Genomic DNA, 21,022 nt, shown 5'->3' with positions numbered 1-21,022 from the left:
AGATTGTTGTATACTTGGTTTTGCATTCCAAAGAATTATCAAGTTTGCTTTTGCTTTTCCCAACATAAGTTTTGTTTTTTTCAACTTAAAAGCAGAACAGGTCAATAAAACAGGTCAGTAGGTAAAGTTGAAGTCCACATTACCCATTCTGCCTTGTTATTGTCATCGGTTGCTCCCTCACAAGTAGAGAATCACTGGTATAGTGATTTGTCATTTTTTTTTGAGACAAGGTCTTACAGTAATCATAGGTGAACTTGGGTGAATCGTAATTATCTTGTATATGTGAGGAATCATTGTTGTATGATTTATCTTTTAGTGTATAAAATTTAGTTTTTGAACTATATATATATATATATATATATATATATATATATATATTTATTTATTTATTTTTTAAATTAATTATTTTTTTGGTCTGAGACCAGAACTTGAACTTGGCACCTGATCACCTGATGCTTTTGCTCATTGGCTAGTACACTTAACAAATGAGCCATGACTCCAGCCACTGAACTGATAACAGTCTTTTTTTCCTGGTAGTATTAGGGTTTAAACTCAGTCAGGACCGCCTGCTTGCTAGAAAAGCACTATGCTACTGAAATACACCTTCAACCTTAACTTAATTTTCAAAGAAAGTAATTATACTTTATACAGACAAAATTGTCTGGATTGAGGAAATATTCTTATGGTTGAGATGGGAAAACCATGCAGAATAAGTTGGCACCCTCTTGAAGTCTGTTCTGAGAAAAGACAATGACAAGGAATAAAGACAATGGCTTTGTGTCTCTGACAGGGACCTGCATCCTAGCTTGAACGAACAGTTGAAAGAACTTAGAAAGCATCTTGTGGAAAGCACCAACGAAATGGCACCTTTGAAAGTTTGGCAATTGCAAGGTACTAGAAATTCAGAAATCTTTGCCTATTATTTTAAATAAATTTTTAGGTATGCAGAAAATCAGTTTAGAATTATATAATACTAGAAATGTGTCTAGTCTTTATGTTTTAATAGGTGTGTATTTTTCTTTAATTTTTAAGTTTTAAATTTTTATTACTTGTTTTTTTGGTCCTTGGGCTTGAATTCAGGGCTTGGGTGCTGTCCCTGAGATATTGTGCTCAAGGCTAACACTATCATTTGAGCCACAGCTCCACTTCCAGCTTTTTTTGTAATTAATTGGAGATAAGAGTCTCATAGCCTTTCTTACTATGATCCTCAGATCTCAGCCTCTTGAGGAGCTAGGATTACTGGGCCAACGCCCAGTCTTTATACCACCAGCACTACACTATTTATCTTGAAGATTGAGGCATGTATGTAAGGGGTAAAAATGTACAAGTATGTATGTATACTTTTCCAAAGAATGATTTGTCAAGCTTTTTTCCAACATAATTTGCTAAATATCTCATGCTGTAGTTTTCAGTATATTGTAAATCCAAAAGAAATAAAAAGATTTGTGCTCAAGTTAGCTCTTGTTAAATATGTTAGTATATGTCCCCAGCACCAGTGATCCATAAAATGATTGAAATGTGAAACTATACCATCGGCATTCTTTGGAATGGTTGCATTGCAAGGCATGTTTATAACTAAGAAAATAGTAGAATATAAATACATTTTTTTTCCTGCATCTCAATGCGTTGGAGTCATACTCTCTAACTTACTCTTGGTCTTGTTCTAGATCTTAGTTTCCAGACTGCTGCCCGAATCTTGGCTGCTCCTGTGGAGTTAGCATTAGTGGTTATGAAGGATCTTAGTCAGAACTTTCCTACCAAAGCCAGGTAATAAACATTAAGGCTTTGAAATGTTCTTCTTAATATTTTATTCCATTACCTTCACATTTACATGCCAAATGATATACTAAAAGTATGAGAATTGTTAGAGAATGAACACTCTCTATTCATTATCACTACTGTGACCAGCACCCTATTTCTAACAAGAGGGCAAGAATTAAATTGTGGTTGAAGGGACAGCTGTAAGTGACACTCTTGGCCTTGCCACTTACCATTTGTAAATAAATTGCATCTGTGTATTTCAGCTTCCTCAGCAGAGTGGGAATAATAGGACCTGAATTAGGATTGGATGAATTAAAACAGCATATGCCACTGTAACTAATTTAGAGTCTGGCATAAACATAGACCCCTGAAGTATTGTTTGCCAATCATCTTATTGAATCCTGATGAAGATAACCAAGTCAGAGAAGCTTGCTTTCTCTAATGTTGTACTATATCTAATAAATTCCAGGCAAAATTTTTTTTATTGTGAAAATACTGTACAGAGGGGAAAATTGTTTTGTCAAATTTTACAAACTTGTAACATGTCATTGCTAGTCTTTTTTTTTTAATGGCCCTTGGGTTTGAACTCTGGACCTGGCCACTTTCCCTGAGCTAAGCTCAGGGGCAACATTCTACCACATAAGGCAAAGTGCCACTTCCAGGTTTTTTGAGTAGTTTATTGGAGATGAGTGTTTCATGAACTTTCCTGCCTGAGCTAGCTTCAAACCGCAATCCTCAGATCTCAGCTTCTAAAGCAGGTAGGATTACAGGATTACAGCCAGTGGCGCCTGACTATTGCTAGTCTTCTTTGAGTAACTAAATAAAGTATTTTGACTTCTGATGTGGGGTATTTGCTGAAGTCCTAAAAGTTTTTAGTTTATCACACCACTTAAAGGTATGCAGAGGGTTTCTCCTAACTGCCAAGCTTAAAAAGTATGAAAAGTCTGCTGCTTTAGTTTATTTAGTATTGCCATTTTTTGTTTTATCTGGTGCTAGTGTTGTGACTTGAACTTAGTGCCTCTCACTCTTGTTTGGCTTTTTCCCTCAATGTTATTGCTCAACCAGTTGAGCCACAGCTCTACATCTGGTTTTTGCTGGTTAATTGGAGATTAAATAGTCTCATTGACTTTTTTGACCAGGGTGGCTTTGAACCATGATTCTCAAACCTCAGCCTCCTATGTAGGTAGGATAACTGATGTGAGCTACAGATGCCCAGTTGCATTACTTTTTTAGTTCTTAGTTCTTACAACTAAGAACTTGGAAGCAACTACATTTGCTTTAAAATACTATAAACTGTGTTTTGTTGGTGTTATATCTTATAGTAATGAAAAATAGGCACATAGGAGAGATCAGACATATACATAGGGTTGAGATTTTTTTTTTCTATCAGTTGTGGGGCCTGAACTGTGGGCTTGGGCACTATCCCTCAGCTCTTCAGCTCAAGGCTAGTGCTCTACCACTTGAGCCACAGCGCCATTCCAGCTTTTTCTGCTTTGAACCCAGGGCCTCATGCATGCAAGGCAAGCACTCTACCACTTAGCCACCTTCTCAGCCCTAGGGTTGAGATTTTGTTTGTTCTTTTTTTCTTCTTGGTTTTTATAATTTGTTAAACAATATGCTTTATACTTAAAAGTGGGTAAATTGCCAGGCACTGATGGCAGTTGATCCTAGCAACTCAGGAGGCAGAGATCTGAAAATTGTGGTTTGAAGCCAGCCAGCACAGCAAAAGTTTGTGAGATTCTATTTCCAATTAATTATAAAAAAATTAAAGTGGAGCTGTGCCTCGACTGGTAGAATGCTAGCCTTGAGCAAAAAAGTTTAGGGATGGCATCCATGCCTTGAGTTCAAGCCCCAGGATTGGCACACACATACACATATAAACAATAGGTATTAAATTGAAGTCATTTCAAATGCTAGACCGAATACTAATCATATTTTTTCCCCTTAGAGCCATAACAAAAACAGGTGTAAGCTCAGAACTGCGAACTGAAGTGGAAGAGAATCAGAAGGTATTGATGGAACATTCTACTCTGTGTCTTTTTGTTTTTTAAATTACTGATCCTCCTGCTTCACTCCAGGCATGCACTACTCTATTTAAAACATTAAATCTGGATTTAATCAATAGTATTTAATAGTAGTAGTTAGTCTCTTTTTATCAGAGTTGGTGATAGTTGTTTATTTCTGGGGTGTGTGTGTGTGTGTGTGTGTGTGTGTGTGTGTGTGTGTGTGTGTGTGTGTGTGTGTGTGTGTGTGTGTGTGTGTGTGTGTGTGTGTGTGTGTGTGTGTGTGTGTGTGTGTGTGTGTGTGTGTGTGTGTGTGTGTGTGTGTGTGTGTGTGTGTGTGTGTGTGTGTGTGTGTGCCGCGCAGGCGCCAGAACTGGGGCTTGAATGCAGGTCTGGGCACTGCCCTTGAGCTTTTTCACCCAGGCTGGGTACCACTGGAACCACAACTCCATTTCTGGCTATTTAGTGGTTAATTGGAGATAAGAGTTGCACAAGCCTTCCTACCCAGGCTGACTTTGAATTGTGATCCTTAGATCTCAGCCTCCTGAGTAGCCAGGTTTATACACATGAGCCACTGGTGCCCAGCTAAAGATTATACTTCTTCATTTGAAAAGCATCTATTTAGTTTATTTGCTTGTTTGTTATTTGAATTATCTATTATTTTGGTGTTTTATATTTTGAGTTCTTTATATATTCTGGATACTAATCTCTGTGCATGAAGATCTGAAATCTGATTTGCCTGCCTGGGCAGGCATTGAATGACAATCTTCAGTTCTTAGCCTCTTCAGAAGCTAGGAATAGGAATACAGGCATGAGTCACTGGCACTTAGCTTTATATTTAATTTGTAATCAAAACTGAATATGAATATAATTGAAATAATCAAATGGTGCTACCATGTTGTTTAGCAAAATGGCATCCCTAACATGTCTCACCCCATTGTATCCACTTGCAAGTCTTAGCTAGTACTTAACAATTTTTTTTCAGACTTCTAACATCCTTAAGTTGGCATTTTTCAGTTTTATTTATATTTATTCTATTGTGAGAATGCAGTTTGATTTCCCTCAGTGTTGCTCACTGCTCACTGATCACCTGTTCCATTTTTCCCATCTGTTTGTTGTTTTGTTTTTTTTTTTAAAGAAAAGTAATAGTCTTACTTTACAGGCTATCCTCAAAATCATGGTTTTACTGCCTCTCACTAATCTGAGTGTTGAGATTATAGTATACATCACTATGCTTATTATCTTTTTTGATCTGTGACTGGGACTCAAACTTGGTAACTGATACTTCACTCGTTGGCTAGTGCTCTACCACCTGAACCTTGCCGCCAACCCCAGCCTACCCATATTTTATGTTACTATTTTGTCTAATTTTTACTTACTGTGATTTGGACTGGTTGCTCTAGTATAAACCATGCATTTTAGCTTGTCTTTACGCTCATTTCTTGGATTACATATGTTTTGTTTTTTGTTTGCTCTCATTTATTTACTTATTTATTTTTGTTGGTCGTGGGGCCTGAACTCTGGGCCTGGGTGCTGTCCTTCAGCTCTTTGCCACTTGAGTCACAGCACCACTTTTGGCTTTTTCTGCTTATGTGCTGCTGAGGAATCGAACCCAGGGACTCATGCATGCAAAACAAGTGCTCTACCACTGAGCCACCTTCCTAGCCTACTTTCTTTTTTTAGTGCAACATAGCCTTTGTGAGAATTGTTGCATGCAACAGTTGACATCAGTTTTCTACTTTATTAATTTTTATGCTAGGGCTGGGTATACAACTCTTTTAAGTGGCAAGTCCTTTAGAAATTTGAATACCGGGTTCATTAGAATTATTATTTTCATTGTGGCTTTTGAGAAGTCTAAAACTTTTGTATAAGATGTTTTTTTCTTTCTAGAATCATGTAGGGCACCCCCCTCCTTTTTTGGATGCCTGTCCTGGGGCTTGAACTCAGGTCTTGGGCATTGTCCCTGAGCTTTGGTGTTCAAGGTTAGTGTTCTACCACTTTGAGCCATGGCACCGTTTCTGGCTTTTTTGGAGATAAGAGTTTCACAGACGGGCTGAGAAGGTGGCTCAGTGGCAGACTGCTTGCCTGGCATGCTTGAGGCCCTGGGTTCGATTCTTCAGTACCACATAAGCATAAAAAGCTGGAAGTGGTGCTGTGGCTCAAGTGGTAGAACATGTGCCTCGAGCTGAAGGGCTCAGGGACAACGCCCGGGCCCAGAGTTTAAGCCCCACAAAACAAAACAAAAAAGTCTCACAGTTTTTCCTGTCTTAGCTGGCTTTAAATCAAGATCCTCAGGTCTCAGCCTCTGAGTAGCTAGGATTACAGGTATGTGCTACCAACACCTGTCTAGGACTTTATTTTTGGACACTAGTAATTTGGAAAAGCTGATTAGAAGCCCCAAGGATGTAGCTTTTGAATGTAGAGTTTCCTGGTGTCTGTTCCTCAGGAACTTTTGGGTCTAGAGATACTACTATAGTCAGTTTCCTAGTGTCTCCCACTTCAGAATTGAGCAGGTGACTACTGATCAGCAAACACTTGAGGAAGGCCTACAACACTAAAGACAAAACAACATCCCAAAACAGGCAGCTCATTGCAAATAGACATTGCAGATGGAACCCAGCACGTTAAGGTCTTCAGAGAGGTATGAAAATCAAAGGAAGAATCAAAGAGCAATAGCTCTCAGGATTTGGAGGACAGCTGCTAGCTAGCAATGGAACCCATGCTGTGCAAGTGCTCTGCTACTTAACTGCATCCTAGCCACTAAAGCCAGGCAAGATTGTGCCTATAATCCTAAGTATTTGTGAAGGTGAATCAGGACGATCCTTGAGCACTGAAGTTAGACTAGCTTGGATAACATATTAAGAAAAAAATAAAAAGGAGGAAAAGAATGGTAGCTGAAGAAAACCTGTCACCAAAAGGGCTGGTTATGCCTCGAGTGTGCAATCTGGCTTCAAGTTATAGAAGGCCAGAGGGGAGAACATTTAGTAATGCTTTCAACCCTCTGTTTTTACTTGGGCCTCTTGCCCTCTGTTGATTGCTTACAACTCAAGTCTCTTATTTTGCTTATTCTAGTCATGAACCTCCATTTTTCTGGTGTGGAGGAGCAGTGAGAGTAGTCCTTGGCTCTGGGAGTGACGCCTGGGTTCTGGGGTCCCCTTCATTAATGAGCTTTTCCATAAACTTCTTCCATCTTCCTGTTAGTGAGCTCTGTGTGGTGCTTTGGGATTCTTGCTGACTTTTTCTTTCATCCTAGCCACCAGCTTTCCTGGTATTAATGGGATAGTTATTATTCCTTTGCTTTTCAGCTTCCAAATATTGTTGACCTTTTTTATTTTCTGTTTTCTTTGCCCTGTGGGTTTCTAAACAAGAGTAACATTTCAGTAGAGTTTCAGTAGTGTTAAAAATAAATGTGTGCATTCAGTTCATGATCTCCATCCCCTGATTTCCTTTATCTTTTTTTAAAAATTAATACTTTTTTAATTGTGAAAATAGCATACAGAGGGGTTACAATTACATGAGCAAGGTAATGAGTACATTTCTTATCAAGCATTGTTGCCTCCTCCTTTGTTTCCTCTTCCCATCCCTGCCCTCCCATCTCCTCCCCCTTCCTTTATCTTCTTGTGTCAAATACTAGTTAGTTAAATTGAATGGAGAGATAAGTTGACCAAATGTTTAGTATTCACTAAATTACAAGTAAAAACTTCATTCATAGTTTATAATTTCCACAACACCAGGCAGACAGAGAATTAAATCCTATAAGCTATTCAATATTTGTAGAAGAGTGTGTGTGTGTGTGTGTGTGTGTGTGTGTGTGTGTGTGTGTGTGTGTGTGTGTGTGTGTGTGTGTGTGTGTGTGTGTGTACTTTTGTGCTCAAGATTAGCACTCTACCACTTGAACCACAGCTTCACTTTTGGCTTCCCCCCCCCCCCCCCCCCCTTTGGTGGTTAATTGGAAATAACAGTCTCATAGACTTTTTACTGCCTCGGATGGCCTCAAACCATGATCCTCACATCTTAGCCTCCTGAGTAGCTAGGATTATAGGCATAAACCACTGGCACCCAGCTTTTATTACTATTTTTTGAGTAAAATATTTAGATAAAAATGTGCAATATAAACTGGGCACTGGTGGCTCTTACAATTCTAGCTACTCAGAGGCTGAGATCTGAGGATCATGGTTCAGAGGCAGCCTGGGCAGATAAATCTGCCCAGATTCTTATCTCCAGTTATAGGGTTCTTATCTCCAGTTATCTAGGAAAAAGCTGGAAGTAGAGGTGGCTTAAGTGGCAAAAAAAAAAAAGCACCCCTTCCACCAAAAAAAACCCCATAAAATACATATAGGATATAAAACACTGAAAAATATTTACAGATCCTAAATCTGTAGTGAGGTGAGTTCCCCCAAATTGAGCCCATCTGTTTAGCATCCTACTAGAAGTACATATGAGTTATATTTACCAGTTCAGAATTAGTCTTTCCTTCTCTCTGAGGGGTAATGGCATGTGGCTAGGAGTTCTTTCCTCCCCTGCAAGAAATTCCAGTTTTCAATTGATGTGACTCTGCCATTTTCTTGTCTTTTTTATTTTTTAAGTGACAGATACCTACTTGTGGTATACCACATGGTATCTTAATTCCCTTGCCTTATTTGCCATTTAATGCTGATGTGCTCATGTATAAGAGCTATGGATTCCCCATTGGGTGTCTTTTTTTTCTCCCCCTCCTATACAATATCAGTCTTAAAAGAATGTTTTTTTCTTAGCATACTACTGAGGAGTAGCGCTCTGTCTTCTCTCCCCCACTTCTGGGCTACTAGAGAATTAAGTTCTTTTCCTGGTATCTGATTGGTTTATGTTCTCTACTCGGTAGTGTATTGCCCTGTGGCATAGGATATATAAGGAACAGTTAACAGTTCTTTCCAGGGGTAGGGGGAGAGGAATTGAGTGTAAAGGATATTATTCAGCAGAAGCTTCAGCATGTTGTCACTGAAGGACTTGCCTCTCCCCTCTTGGCCCAATCATTTTATGTAACTGAAGATGGAATATAAAGGATTGGTCCCCTACCCTATTGTCCCAGGCGCATACAAAGTTTTGTTGCAAAAGGACAACAAAAGAGTACAATACCGAAATGAATCATGAGATGAATGTTGTTTTAAAAATTAGGGATATTAATTAGAGACAATATTTGTTTAGTTCATCCTATTTTATTTATGTTCTTATATTTGAAAATGATTTAACTCTTGACTTACCGTTCTACCCCTGACATTGTAGAAAATATCCTCAGAATGAGGGAAGGAGAAAAGGGAAGAAGGTGTTTATCCTGTAAGCCAACAGCTCCATTCAATGTAGTCTATGCTGAGAACAGCCTGTAGGAGAATATAGAAGGAAATCTTAATCTAGCCTAGAATGTCAGAATTCGTATAGACAGTAAAGCCCAGAAACAAGAAAGGTTGGTTAAACATACTCTAACTATGTTTATATATATGCTATGTAATATATATCTATCTATCGTACATATATATATGTGTATATATATATATATATATTTTTTTTTTTTCTTTTGTCTTTCAGTATTTCAAGGGAACTTTAGGATTACAGCCCGGAGATTCAGCTCTTTTTATCAATGGACTTCATATTGATTTAGATACCCAGGATATATTCAGGTGCGGATAATATTTTTCTTTTTATGAGGTTTTGTAATAACGTATAGCACCTTTTCATGTGTTCAGGTTGACTATTCCTTGTTGTGGCATAAGTCAAAGTTGAAGGTTTCACTGAGTGTCTGGAAGTGGGCCTGTGCTATGGTGGGGACCACAGCATGATCCCTCATCATCTCGTATCCCAGTGTAGATGTGAAACTTAAGTGTTTTCTCAAGAGCTTTAGTTTCCCTGCCAATTTTAGAGATAGAATAGAGCAGGTTTCTTGTGCTTCTGGGAAGGATGAACTAGGTTTATTTACAAAGTTTTCTCTGGTGTCTCAAAGTATTATTATTTGAGTACCTACTGTTTTTGTCTTTTATTTTTTTTGGGTCCGGTTGTGGGGCCTGAACTCTGGGCCTGGCCGCCATCCCTCAGCTCTTCAGCTCAAGGCTAGTGCTCTACCACTTGAGCCACAGTGCCACTTCCGGCTTTTTTTTTTCTTTTTGCTTAATGTGGTGCTGAGGAATCGAACCCAGGGCCTCATGCATGGAAGGCAAGCGCTCTACCACTGAGTCACCTCCCCAGCCCCGTACCTACTATTTTTGTTGTTCCTGATAGCACAAATTATCTTCATGATTTGGGGGAAGCGGACAGTCAGGTAGAATTCATATTTTGTCCTTGGAGTAATAATTCCTATAGTTGATACTAGCTTTTTAAGGTAAAAACAAAAGCAGTTGCTAGTACTTAAGGAGAAGTGGTTTTATAGGTAAGGTATTTCCACATGAATTATTTTAATTAGGCTTTTATGCCCATTTAGTGCTTTAAACAACCATGGTAATTTGGTTAAATGGATGTGGATACTTTAAAAGATTGTCCATCAGTGTTTTTATTGAATGAATTATTTAAAACATATAATCTGTTTTTACATAATCTTTATGTTTTCAGAGTATGTAAAGGTTTTGAACTAAAAAATAAAGTTTCAATCCATCTTCTGTTTGTATCTCCCTTTCATTTCTTTTTTGCCTCCCCAGCAGACTTTTCTGTGGTTGTATGTTTGTCTGTTTGTAAACTAATATTGATAGTGACTTGTATATTATGCATGTGCAGTGTTTTCATATAATGTTCTCTCTGTCTCTCTCTCTCATGTGTTATTGGGATTTGAACCCAGGGCTTTGCATTATAGTGTTTCTTTTTTGGCTGTACTAGATAACACTCAGGGCCTAGGGGTTGCTCAGCTTGCTTGCTTGGCTGGTGCTTTACCACTTGAACCACATCTCCAGCCCTATATTTTGCTATTTATTTTGGAGATGGAGTTTTCTGAACTTTTCTGACATGGCTGGCTTTGAACCTCCATCCTCTGGGTTTTAGCATCCTGAGTAGCTAGGGTTATAGGCTTGAGCTACTGGTGTGTTACTTGAGATTTTTTTTTTGAGATAATTAGGATTTACAGTAAGTTGTTTTAACACATAATATAGAGAACAATCCATTGTTTTTAAAAACATGGACTATACATGTAGATAGATTAATGAGTATTTCTTCCTAAATCTCTATTTCTGTATTCACTGAAGAGCATAAATAAACAGAAACCAAGATGCATGCCCTTCTGTCCTGTGTACTCTGACAAGATAAAATAAGGACAAGAGCACCTTGTTTTGTTTTCTCAGCTGCTGGGGTTTGGCATTGAGTTTAAACTTTGACAATTTTTTCCATGGTGAGGATGTTTTAGTTTTTCTGCTAAATACTGTTAGATTGTGTGTGTGTGTGTGTGTGTGTGTGTGTGTGTGTATTTGTGTGTGTGTGTGTGTGTGTTAGTTTTTCTGCTAAATACTGTTAGATTGGGGTGTGTGTGTGTGTGTGTGTGTTAGTTTTTCTGCTAAATACTGTTAGATTGGGGTGTGTGTGTGTGTGTGTGTGTGTGTGTGTGTGTGTGTGTGTGTGTGTGTGTGTGTGTGTGTGTGTGTGTGTGTGTGTGTGTGTGTGTGTGTGTGTGTGTTATGGATCAAACTCAGTCTTACTTATGCCAGGAAGTATTCTACCACCAGACTAATTTTCAGATCTCCACTAACCACTGTTATCCTTCCCCAGTCTGTTTGATGTATTGAGGAATGAAGCCCGGGTAATGGAGGGTCTGCACAGACTAGGCATAGAAGGCCTTTCTCTGCATAATATTTTGAAGCTGAACATCCAGCCTTCTGAGGCAGATTATGCAGTAGACATCAGGAGTCCTGCTGTATTGGTGAGTAATGGGTCAGGGGCATTCTGGCCTGGGCATCTTCATTATAGGTATCTAATTTGTGTTAACATGAAGTAGAGTTATCTCTCTCTCTCTCTTGTTGCCATCAAAGATTTATAACTGCTTATGTGAGTCTATGTGTTTATCATATTTTTGGTTCTTAAAGTTAATATAGCTAAGAGTATTGAGAAAACAATTTTTCTAGTGGTTGTACTCCTAAGTTTCAGTTGAGTATTGGGAAAGAGTATTTTGTTTGTGTGATTGTTGTGGCAATGTGTATAATTTGAAGCTGCTATTAAAATATAATTTTAAAGTTAATAACCAGACTAAAAAGGACTTTAAATTTTGTCGGCTGTGTGTTATCTCTGAGCCTTTGTTATCTGAGATGGTTGTAGAGTTGATGCGGCCAGCTCACTCTCGGCATCTGTCCTTTGGTTTCTGAACCTCACTTATTTTAGGGAAATTTTATTGAGAGAAATAATGTAGACTGTAGGTTATCATCACTTGAGTGATCACTTGGTGATACAACTTTTACACCATTTTCTTTTTTTTGGGAGGAGGGGGTGGGGCAGTTCTAGAGTATGATCTTAGGACCTGGCTCTTGCCATATCACACTGTCACTGCTAAGTCACACCTCCCACCTTTTTTTGCACTGATTATTTTTTTGTAATGTTTATTATTAAGTATTTGTACAAAAGGTTACAATTCCTTAAGTCAGATTATGAGTAAAGACTTCTTGGACAGTGTTGCCCCTTTCTTTGTTCTCCCCAATTTTCCCCCTCTCATACCTACCCACCAGTTCCATAGTTCTTTTTGTTTTTTTTGTGCCAGTTCTGGGGCTTGAACTCTGGGCCTGGGTGCTATCCTTGAGCTTTTGTGCTCAAGGCTAGTGCTATACCACTTCTACTACTTTTCTTTTCTTTTTTGGGTCTGGTTGTGGGGCCTGAACTCTGGGCCTGGGCGCTGTCCCTCAGCTCTTCAGCTCAAGGCTAGAGCTCTACCATTTGAGCCACAGCGCCACTTCCGGCTTTTTTTCTTATGTAGTGCTGAGGAATCGAACCCAGGGCCTCATGCATGCAAGGCAAGCGCTCTACCACTGAGCCACCTTCCCAGCCCCCACTTCTACTACTTGAGCCACACATATACTTCCTTTTTTAAAAAGTTAATTGGAGATAGGAGTCTCATGGACTTACCCAGCTAGCTACAAAATGCAATCCTCAGATCTTAGTCTCCCAAGTAGCTAGGATTACAGGCATGAGCTACCAGTGCCCTACTACAGTTCACTTTTTACATAGTGTACATTGAATACAATGATTGAATTTGCTTACTCATCCTCCATTCCTATGTCCCCTTACTCCAAAACATATTCCTATTTCCTGGTATTTGTTTTGATAAACAGTACTTTAGAAGAGTTACAAAGTATACCCTACTTTGGTCAGTTTGTGTATAAATGGATTGAGCCTTGTATATGTTATCATGCCTAGTTGTCTTTTAGATATCTAGTTTCCACATATGAGAGAAAATGTGTACTATTTGTCTTTCTGAGCTTACTTCACTTGGCACTGATTACTTTTGAGATAGGGTCTCTACCTAAGCTGACATGCACCTGGTTAACATCTATTTTAGGCTTCCTATTGTAACTAGGGTAACAGGAGCATGTTACTGGACCCTGATTTGGATTGAGATATATTATGAATTTTTTTTTTTCTTGGTCTGGTCTTAAACCACAACCAATCTCAGCTTCCCAAGTAGCTAGGATTACAGGTATGAGCCACCAGAGCCCAGCCCACATTTTGGTAGTGTTGTTTTTTTTTCTGCTAAAATAGTTTTATGTATACAGATTAACGGGAATGGATAAGTATGACATATTTCTACATTCACAGATTTAGAAACCACATGTCCCATCACCATTCTTACTAAATAATCATTTTGTGTCAAGTCTGTTTTTTTTCCTGGGAAAAGAAATGTTTTAGCTGAAGCCTTCTTTATATTCCTTACCAGTTAGTTACACCTCCTCCCCTGCAAGTCATACCTCTGGGAGTGGTACACATTGCTCCATCACTTATTATTTCCTGTTAAATATTTTAAATAGTTAGATAGTCTAGAGGTCTATTGGTATCCCACATCAATTTCTTTTCATATTCAACAAACGATGACCACCATGATGATGCCAATCCCTACATTCTCTTCCATTTTGTTTAGTTTTGGTTTGTGTTCTTGAGATGTCTCATTCTGTAGCTCCAGCTGGACTTGCCCTCGAGATCCTCCCAATATAGCCTCTTGAATGCTGGCACTGCAGGCATGCATCACTTCTTTCATTCTCTTTACAAGTGTCAGTGACTTAGGGATCATAGATAATTATTTGCAATAGCCTTTTAAATAATGCTCTTAACTAAGAATATTTTAAGAGTTTTCAATTATGCATGTTGTCACAAAATCATGTAAGACCTTTTCTTTTTATTCAACAGAATTTTAAGGATTTTGTAGGTTGATACCTACAGATAGGTTATTATATATAATATTTCACTTTTTTAAGAGAAAATCCTTTGTACTTTCATAGCATAAAATTTAAAATGTATAGAAGGCATATAGTGAAAAAAATCTCCTTAGTTATCACTTTTCTCCCTAAAGGTGACAATCATTAACTATTAATTAGGATTGGGTGTTGTGATGGACTCAGGAGGATCCTTAAGTTTGAGGTCAGACTTGTTTTAAAGAAATACAACATATGGACCTGAGTGCCTCACAACTGTAATCCAAGTGATTTAGGATTACTTCTATCTCAGGAGGCAGAGATCTGAGGATTACCGTTTGAAGCCAGCCCAGGCACAAAAGTCCATGAAATTCTTTTTGTTGTTGTTGTTGTTCAGAGACTGAAACTAGAACTTGGTACGTGACACTTTTGCTCATTGGCTAGTCCTCTACCAGTTGATATATACCTTCCATCCCCAAGATTCTTATCTCTAATTAACTACCAAAAGGCCAGAAGTGGAGCTTTGGCTCAAGTTGAAGAATGCTAACCTTGAGCAAAAATGGCTCAGGGACAGTACCTAGACCCCAAGTTTAAGCCCCAGGATCAGCACAAAAAAAAAACAAAACAAAAACAGAAAAACCATTTGGGTATCCTTCTAGAAATACTAGACATATACCTAAGTAAGGAAATCTACTTATAGACATATGATAGGATCATGCTGTTTATCCATTCTTTCCATAGATATTACATTGTTTCTGTGCATGTTTGTGTGTGCATGCGTGCTAGTCCTAAGGCTTGAACCTAGGGCCTAAGTGCTGCCCCTGAGATTTTTTTTTTGCTCAAGGCTAATGTTATACCATTCAAGCCACAGCTGTACTTCTGTTTTTGTTTTGTTTTGTTCTGTTTGTGGTTAACTGGAGATAAGAGTCTTACATGGATTTTTCTGCCATGGCTGGCTTTGATCTGTGATCCTCAGCTCTTGCTCTCCCAAGTAGCTATGTGTTATAGACATGAGCCACCGATGCCCAGCTGATATTTGTGAACCTATTCCTTTTTGGTTTTCTTGACTTTGGATAACTTTACCTATTCTGTGGTTTGAGTAACCAAAATCCGTTATTCCCTTTATGATTCTTAAAATAAAGTCTTACTGTTTTATTAACTTCATGTTTCATTAACTGGTGATAAATGTGTGTATGTGTGTGTGTGTGCCATGTTATATTACTCTTTTCTAGTGGGTCAACAACTTGGAGACTGATAGCAGATATAATGCATGGCCTTCTAGTCTACAAGAATTGCTTCGACCCACCTTTCCTGGTGTTATCCGGCAGATCCGAAAAAACTTGCACAACATGGTAAGGAAACCCTTATTCTCTCTGCTCACAGGTGTCCTCCCTTGTTCTCTCCTGCATTGTTGTGTATAGAGGGTTTGCTTCTCTCTTTTAGTGACTACTCTCTCACCATCCCCACTGTCACCCCGAGTTGCACTCCTGCTCACATGGGAGCTTTGGAATGAGTTGTTTTCTTTAGGGAAGTGAGGTAGCAGTGTTCAGCCACTCTTACATAGCCATCTGGAATTCCAAGGTTTAGACTATGTCTTTGTAGGTTTTTCAGTTTTGTATTTTAAAACTTTTATTTCTTTAGAGCAGTTTTATGCTCATAGTAGTGTTATGTAAATTTTAACAGCTCTTTTTTTACTCAGAAGGTTCATATTACTACTGTTTTTTTGTTTTGTTTGTGTAAGTTGCTTAGAACATAGTGAGGGCTTAATACATAATGGCTGTTACTGTGGTCTGAGAAGTAAGAAGTGAGTATATAAAAGGAAGAGTCTATTTTCTAAAGAGTTGATAAAACTTGGTTTTTGTTTTTTGTAGTAGAGTAGGTGCCGGCAATCTGGATCATGATTCATGTGCTAACAGGAGAAATCCATAAGAAAATCATCTTGCCTTCCACTACCACATTCTTTGAATACAGAGGGAGGCATTTGCTGATTTCACAACTCTTATGTAGAAAATGGTTGGTTTAATGTACAATGCTAATGATATTTTTGTTGTCCTAGGAATATTAGAATAAATGTGCTTCATGGTTCTTGTCTCTTTCCCCCAACAGGTTTTCATAGTTGATCCTGCACATGAGAGCACATCTGAGTTGATGAACACAGCTGAGATGTTCCTTAGTAATCACATCCCACTAAGGTACCACTACTGTTGACTTGATTGTATAGTTATTTAGGCTGAAGTTTTGTTTTTGATTGTGAAGTACAAGTCTAGTAGAACTTATAGGGTAATTGTATGGTAATGCTTGGGCTGCTAAGACCTAGATGTTATAAAATGTTGTATGATCTTTTGTAGCTGCAGACAGACACATTTGATGCTGGCGTTTGCCATATCTACCAACAGAGCTCTCTCTGGCTAGATTTTCACTATTGGTTTTGGTGGATACTGTTTGTAATTTGTTAAAGATCTGTATTAAGATACTTATATTTATATTCTGGAATAATTCTTGTAATTTTTAAAATTAGAAATCAAGAAAATAAAGGGGAAAAGAACACTAATGGATAAACATTACCATGTGTACCCTGCACTGAGCTAAGTGCTATGAATGAGCACATATAAGTCACATTTCCTACTTTCTTAGATGGAATCTTCTCCAGTAGTTTTAAGAAGATCTCGTACTGAGTACTTTATCAGAGAAACCAAAAACTACAGACTGAGATATTTAGGAAGCATAATTTTCAAGTACAAGTATTCTTACTTTGGCATGTCTCTGTAGATATGTAGTGGTATCTCTGGTTTATTCCTTTACTTTAAAATTTTATAAACTTTAAACTTGGGGTTTTTTTTTTGTTATAAGACAATCACATTTTTTATATCACTTTACTTATAATTCTGATACTGCTTTTGTTAAATTCAGTCCCTCCTTTTCCCTTTACTTTTTATAGTCTACAAATTTCTCATCTCTTAATTTTTGTTTAAAAAAAGAACAAAATTACTATGTAAAACAATAACAACACCCTTGTTTTCATGAGTCTGAAATAGCTGGCTTTAATGACAAAAAAGCCTAAAGGATAATGAGAGCCTACCCTTACTCTGTAAATGATGTATGTATACCTTGGCCAAACATGTTAGAGTAGGATGGGAACTGTGCTCTTCACTTGGAATAGTTATTTTTTTATCAGTTAAAATACCTGAGGAGACCACAGGAATAATATCCCTTTGGCTGCTGACATTCTTTGAGATGTTGATTTCTCTTTATCCCTTCTACAGAATTGGTTTTATCTTTGTGGTTGATGACTCTGAAGATGTTGATGGGATGCAAGATGCTGGAGTGGCTATTCTTAGAGCGTATAATTACATTGTCCAAGAAAAGGATTGCTATCATGCTTTCCAGACTCTAGCACATGTAGGTTTTTATTCAGAATGGCAAATAACTTTTTAACTTAACTCCGTCTAGAACACAATATGTGGTAAGAGGATTCTATATTTCTGGTAAGGAGAAAAGTTAAAAGAAGTTATTCATATAAGCTCTTAAGTGTTGTAAATATCAGGGATTACTTTTACGTTTACTTTTTTTTTTATTGGGAAAATACTGTACAGAGGGGTTACAATTACATGAGCAAGGTAATGAGTACATTTCTTATCAACCATTGTTGCCCCCTCTTTTGTTTCCCTTCTCATCCCTTCCCATTCCCTCCCACCCCCCACCACGCCAAAGTTGTAAAGTTTTTCGACATAATGTCTTGTACATCTCATTGTTGCAGTGAGTGGGTCCACCTGTATCCCTATTTAAACAATGTTTTTTCCCTTCCCCTCCACAAATTATACCAACATCAAATACAGTGAAAACGGGTTATACCGTGGGGGAGGGACATACAAAGCAACAAAGAAATCATCTTATAAATATGTTAGAAACAATAGCAAGAAAGAAAAACGATTTGATTCCTTACCTTGGGGTTCATTTCACCTAACATCAACTTATCTGACCGTTTCTGCTTGTCTCAAACATATACTGGTTATTGCAAATAAGGGAAACCATGGGACCTATGTTTCTTTGGGCCTGGCTTACTTCACTTAAATCTGGGTTGGTTCTATATCTTAGCTATGGTAAATAATGCTGCAGAAAACATAGCTGTGCTGGTAGCTTTCATATGGTCTTGTTTGTGATCATTTGGGTAAATGTCCCAAAGTGGGATTGCTGGGTCATAGGGGAGCTCTATGTGTCTTTTGAGGAACCTCCATACTACTTTCCAAAGTAGTTGAACAAGTTTACACTCCCACCAACAATGCAGTAAGGTTCCCTTCTCTCCACATCCCCTCCAGCATCTGTTCTTATTAGAGTTCTTGATTATAGCCATTCTAACTGGGGTGAGGTGGTATCTCAGTGTTTTGATTTGCTTTTCTTTTATGGCTAGGGAGGTTGAGCATTTCTTCATGTGTCTATTGGCCATCCTTCCAGGACCAACGGAATAGAAGAAAAAACCCAGAAATGAACCCACAGACCTATAGCCATCTAATTTTTGATAAGGGAGCTAAAAAAAAAAAAGAATGGAAGAAAGACAGCCTCTTAAATAAATGGTGCTGGCAAAATTGGTTAATCACTTGTAGAAAACTAAAGCTAGATCCTTATAAATCACCCTGCACTAGAATCAACTCCAAATGGATCAAAGACCTCAGGGTCAAAGCAGACATCCTGAAAACAATACAGGACAGAATGGGAGAAACCCTAGGTTTCCTTGGCACAGGCCAAAATTTTCTTAATAGAGACCCAGAAACACAACAAATCAAAGAAAGGTTAGACAAATGGGATTGTATGAAATTGCAGAGCTTCTGCATGGCAAAGGGCATAGCTAGCAAGATCAATAGAAAGCTCACAGATTGGGAGAAGATCTTCACTAGCCATACAACGGACAAGGGTCTCATATCTAAAATACACCTTGAAATCAAAAAATTAAATCCCTCAACAACAAATCTTCAAAGAAACAACTGCCCAATAAATAAGTGGGCGAAAGACTTAAAGAGAAACTTCTCTGAAGAGGAAAGAAGGATAGCTAATAGACACATGAAGAAATGCTCAACCTCCCTAGCCATAAAAGAAATGCAGATCAAAACAACATTGAGATAACACCTCACCCCAGTTAGAATGGCTAAAATCAAGAACTCTAAAAACAACAGATGCTGGAGGGGATGTGGACAGAAGGGAACCTTACTGCATTGTTGGTGGGAGTGTAAATTTGTTCAACCACTTTGGAAAGCAGTATGGATGTTCCTCAAAAGACTCCACATAGAGCTCCCCTATGACCCAGCAATCCCACTTTTGGGCATTTACCCAAATGTTTACAAACAAGATCACACTAAAGCTACCAGCACAACTATGTTTATTTACTATAGCTAAGATATGGAACCAACCCAGATGCCCCTCAGTAGATGAATGGATCAAGAAAATGTGGTATATATACACAATGGAATTCTATGCCTCCATCAGAAAGAATGACATTGCCCCATTCGTTAGGAAATGAAGTAAGCCAGGCCCAAGGAAACATAGGTCCCATGGTTTCCCTTTTTTGCAATATCTAGTATATGTCTGAGTCAAGCAGAAAAGGTCAGATAAGGTGATGTTAGGGAAATGAACCTTAAGATATGTATTCAAATGTTTTTTTTTCTTTCATGTGATTGTTTCTAACACGTTTATAAGATTATTTCTTTGTTGCTTTGTATATTCCTCCCCCACAGTATAACCCCTGCTTTCACTGTATTTGATGTTGGTATAATTTGTGGAGGGGAAGGGGAAAAACAAATCGTTTAAATAGGGATAGAGGTGGACCCATTGCAACAATGAGATGTACAAGTTGTTATGTTGAAAATATGGTGCAGGGCGGGGGGGGGGGGATTTGGTGTGGAGGCTGGGGGAGGATGGGAAGGGGAAACAAAGCAAGAGGCTACAATGCTTGATAAGAAATGTACTTATTTTCTTTCTCATGTAATTGTAACCCCTCTGAACAGTATTTTTACAATAAAAATATAAATAAAAATAAAAAAAAAATAGAAAGCTTATAGATTGGGAGAAGATCTTCACTAGCCATACAACGGACAAGGGTCTCATATCTAAAATATACTTGGAACTCAAAAAATTAAATCCCCCAGCAACAAATCCTCATAGAAACAAATGCCCAATAAATAAGTGGGCTAAAGACTTAAAGAGATACTTTTACATTTTAACTAACAATGGTTTCAGCTAAGACAAGATTCCTTAGATGCCAGATGAGAATATTAAGTCATACTTTTTCCCCTTTGTGGTTTGAAATTATTACTTAATACCTTTTGATGAATAGGATATTCTCCATTTTAAAAACGCTTATTTTTCATTCCTTTCTCAGAATTTCTTATGATATTTTAAAATTAGGGCTTAGTTTGTTATTCTTATCATAAAATCCTCTAATTTTTTTTTTTTTTTGTTGCTAATCCTGGGCTTGAACTCAAGGCCTGGCGCTGTCTCTGAGCTTTTTTGCTCAAGACTTGCACTCTATCACTTGAGCCATAGTTCTATTTCCAGCTTTTTTGATGGTTAATTGGAGATAAGAGTCTCATGAACTTTCTTGCTTTGACTGGCTTCATACTTCAGATCTCAGCCTCCTGAGTAGTTAAGGATTACAGGTGTAAGCCATGGCACCCAGCTATAAAATCCTTTTCGACAGTTTTATTTCCCCATTTTTATTGTGAGTTTTGAAATGCCCTGATTTGTGCACATGTATAAAGCATTTACATATTCCAGTTCAAAGAATTATGTTTTCTTGTTTTTTCTATTTTTGAATGTAAACAATTTTATAAATGCAATTTATAAAATCAAGCAATTGATTTTTACCACTTTTGCCCATTAAGAGGATGTTAGTCTGATTTATTATTTGTTATGTTTATGGTTTAGAAATTC

The 21,022-nt window shown here is 37.9% G+C and overlaps 1 protein-coding gene across 2 annotated transcripts in view; it reads left to right on the top strand.

Annotated features, from left to right (window-relative positions):
- Uggt1 (UDP-glucose glycoprotein glucosyltransferase 1) overlaps positions 1 to 21,022 on the top strand; it is a 158,195-nt gene that overhangs the window by 74,262 nt on the left and 62,911 nt on the right. For both annotated transcript variants that reach the window (XM_069989476.1, XM_069989475.1), the window contains exons 9-16: positions 791 to 891; positions 1,668 to 1,767; positions 3,710 to 3,770; positions 9,327 to 9,418; positions 11,481 to 11,631; positions 15,334 to 15,453; positions 16,208 to 16,293; positions 17,365 to 17,500. In XM_069989476.1, coding sequence (XP_069845577.1) covers positions 791 to 891; positions 1,668 to 1,767; positions 3,710 to 3,770; positions 9,327 to 9,418; positions 11,481 to 11,631; positions 15,334 to 15,453; positions 16,208 to 16,293; positions 17,365 to 17,500 — 847 coding nt within the window. The remainder of the gene's footprint in view (positions 1 to 790; positions 892 to 1,667; positions 1,768 to 3,709; positions 3,771 to 9,326; positions 9,419 to 11,480; positions 11,632 to 15,333; positions 15,454 to 16,207; positions 16,294 to 17,364; positions 17,501 to 21,022) is intronic.

The sequence above is a fragment of the Dipodomys merriami genome, unplaced genomic scaffold (genome assembly GCF_024711535.1).
Source record: "Dipodomys merriami isolate MVZ:Mamm:240054 unplaced genomic scaffold, mDipMer1.0.p SCAF_38, whole genome shotgun sequence".
NCBI classification, from domain to species: Eukaryota; Metazoa; Chordata; class Mammalia; order Rodentia; family Heteromyidae; genus Dipodomys; species Dipodomys merriami.
The sequence above is the reverse complement of the archived record's forward strand: the minus strand, read 5'-3'. Positions and strand labels throughout refer to the sequence as shown.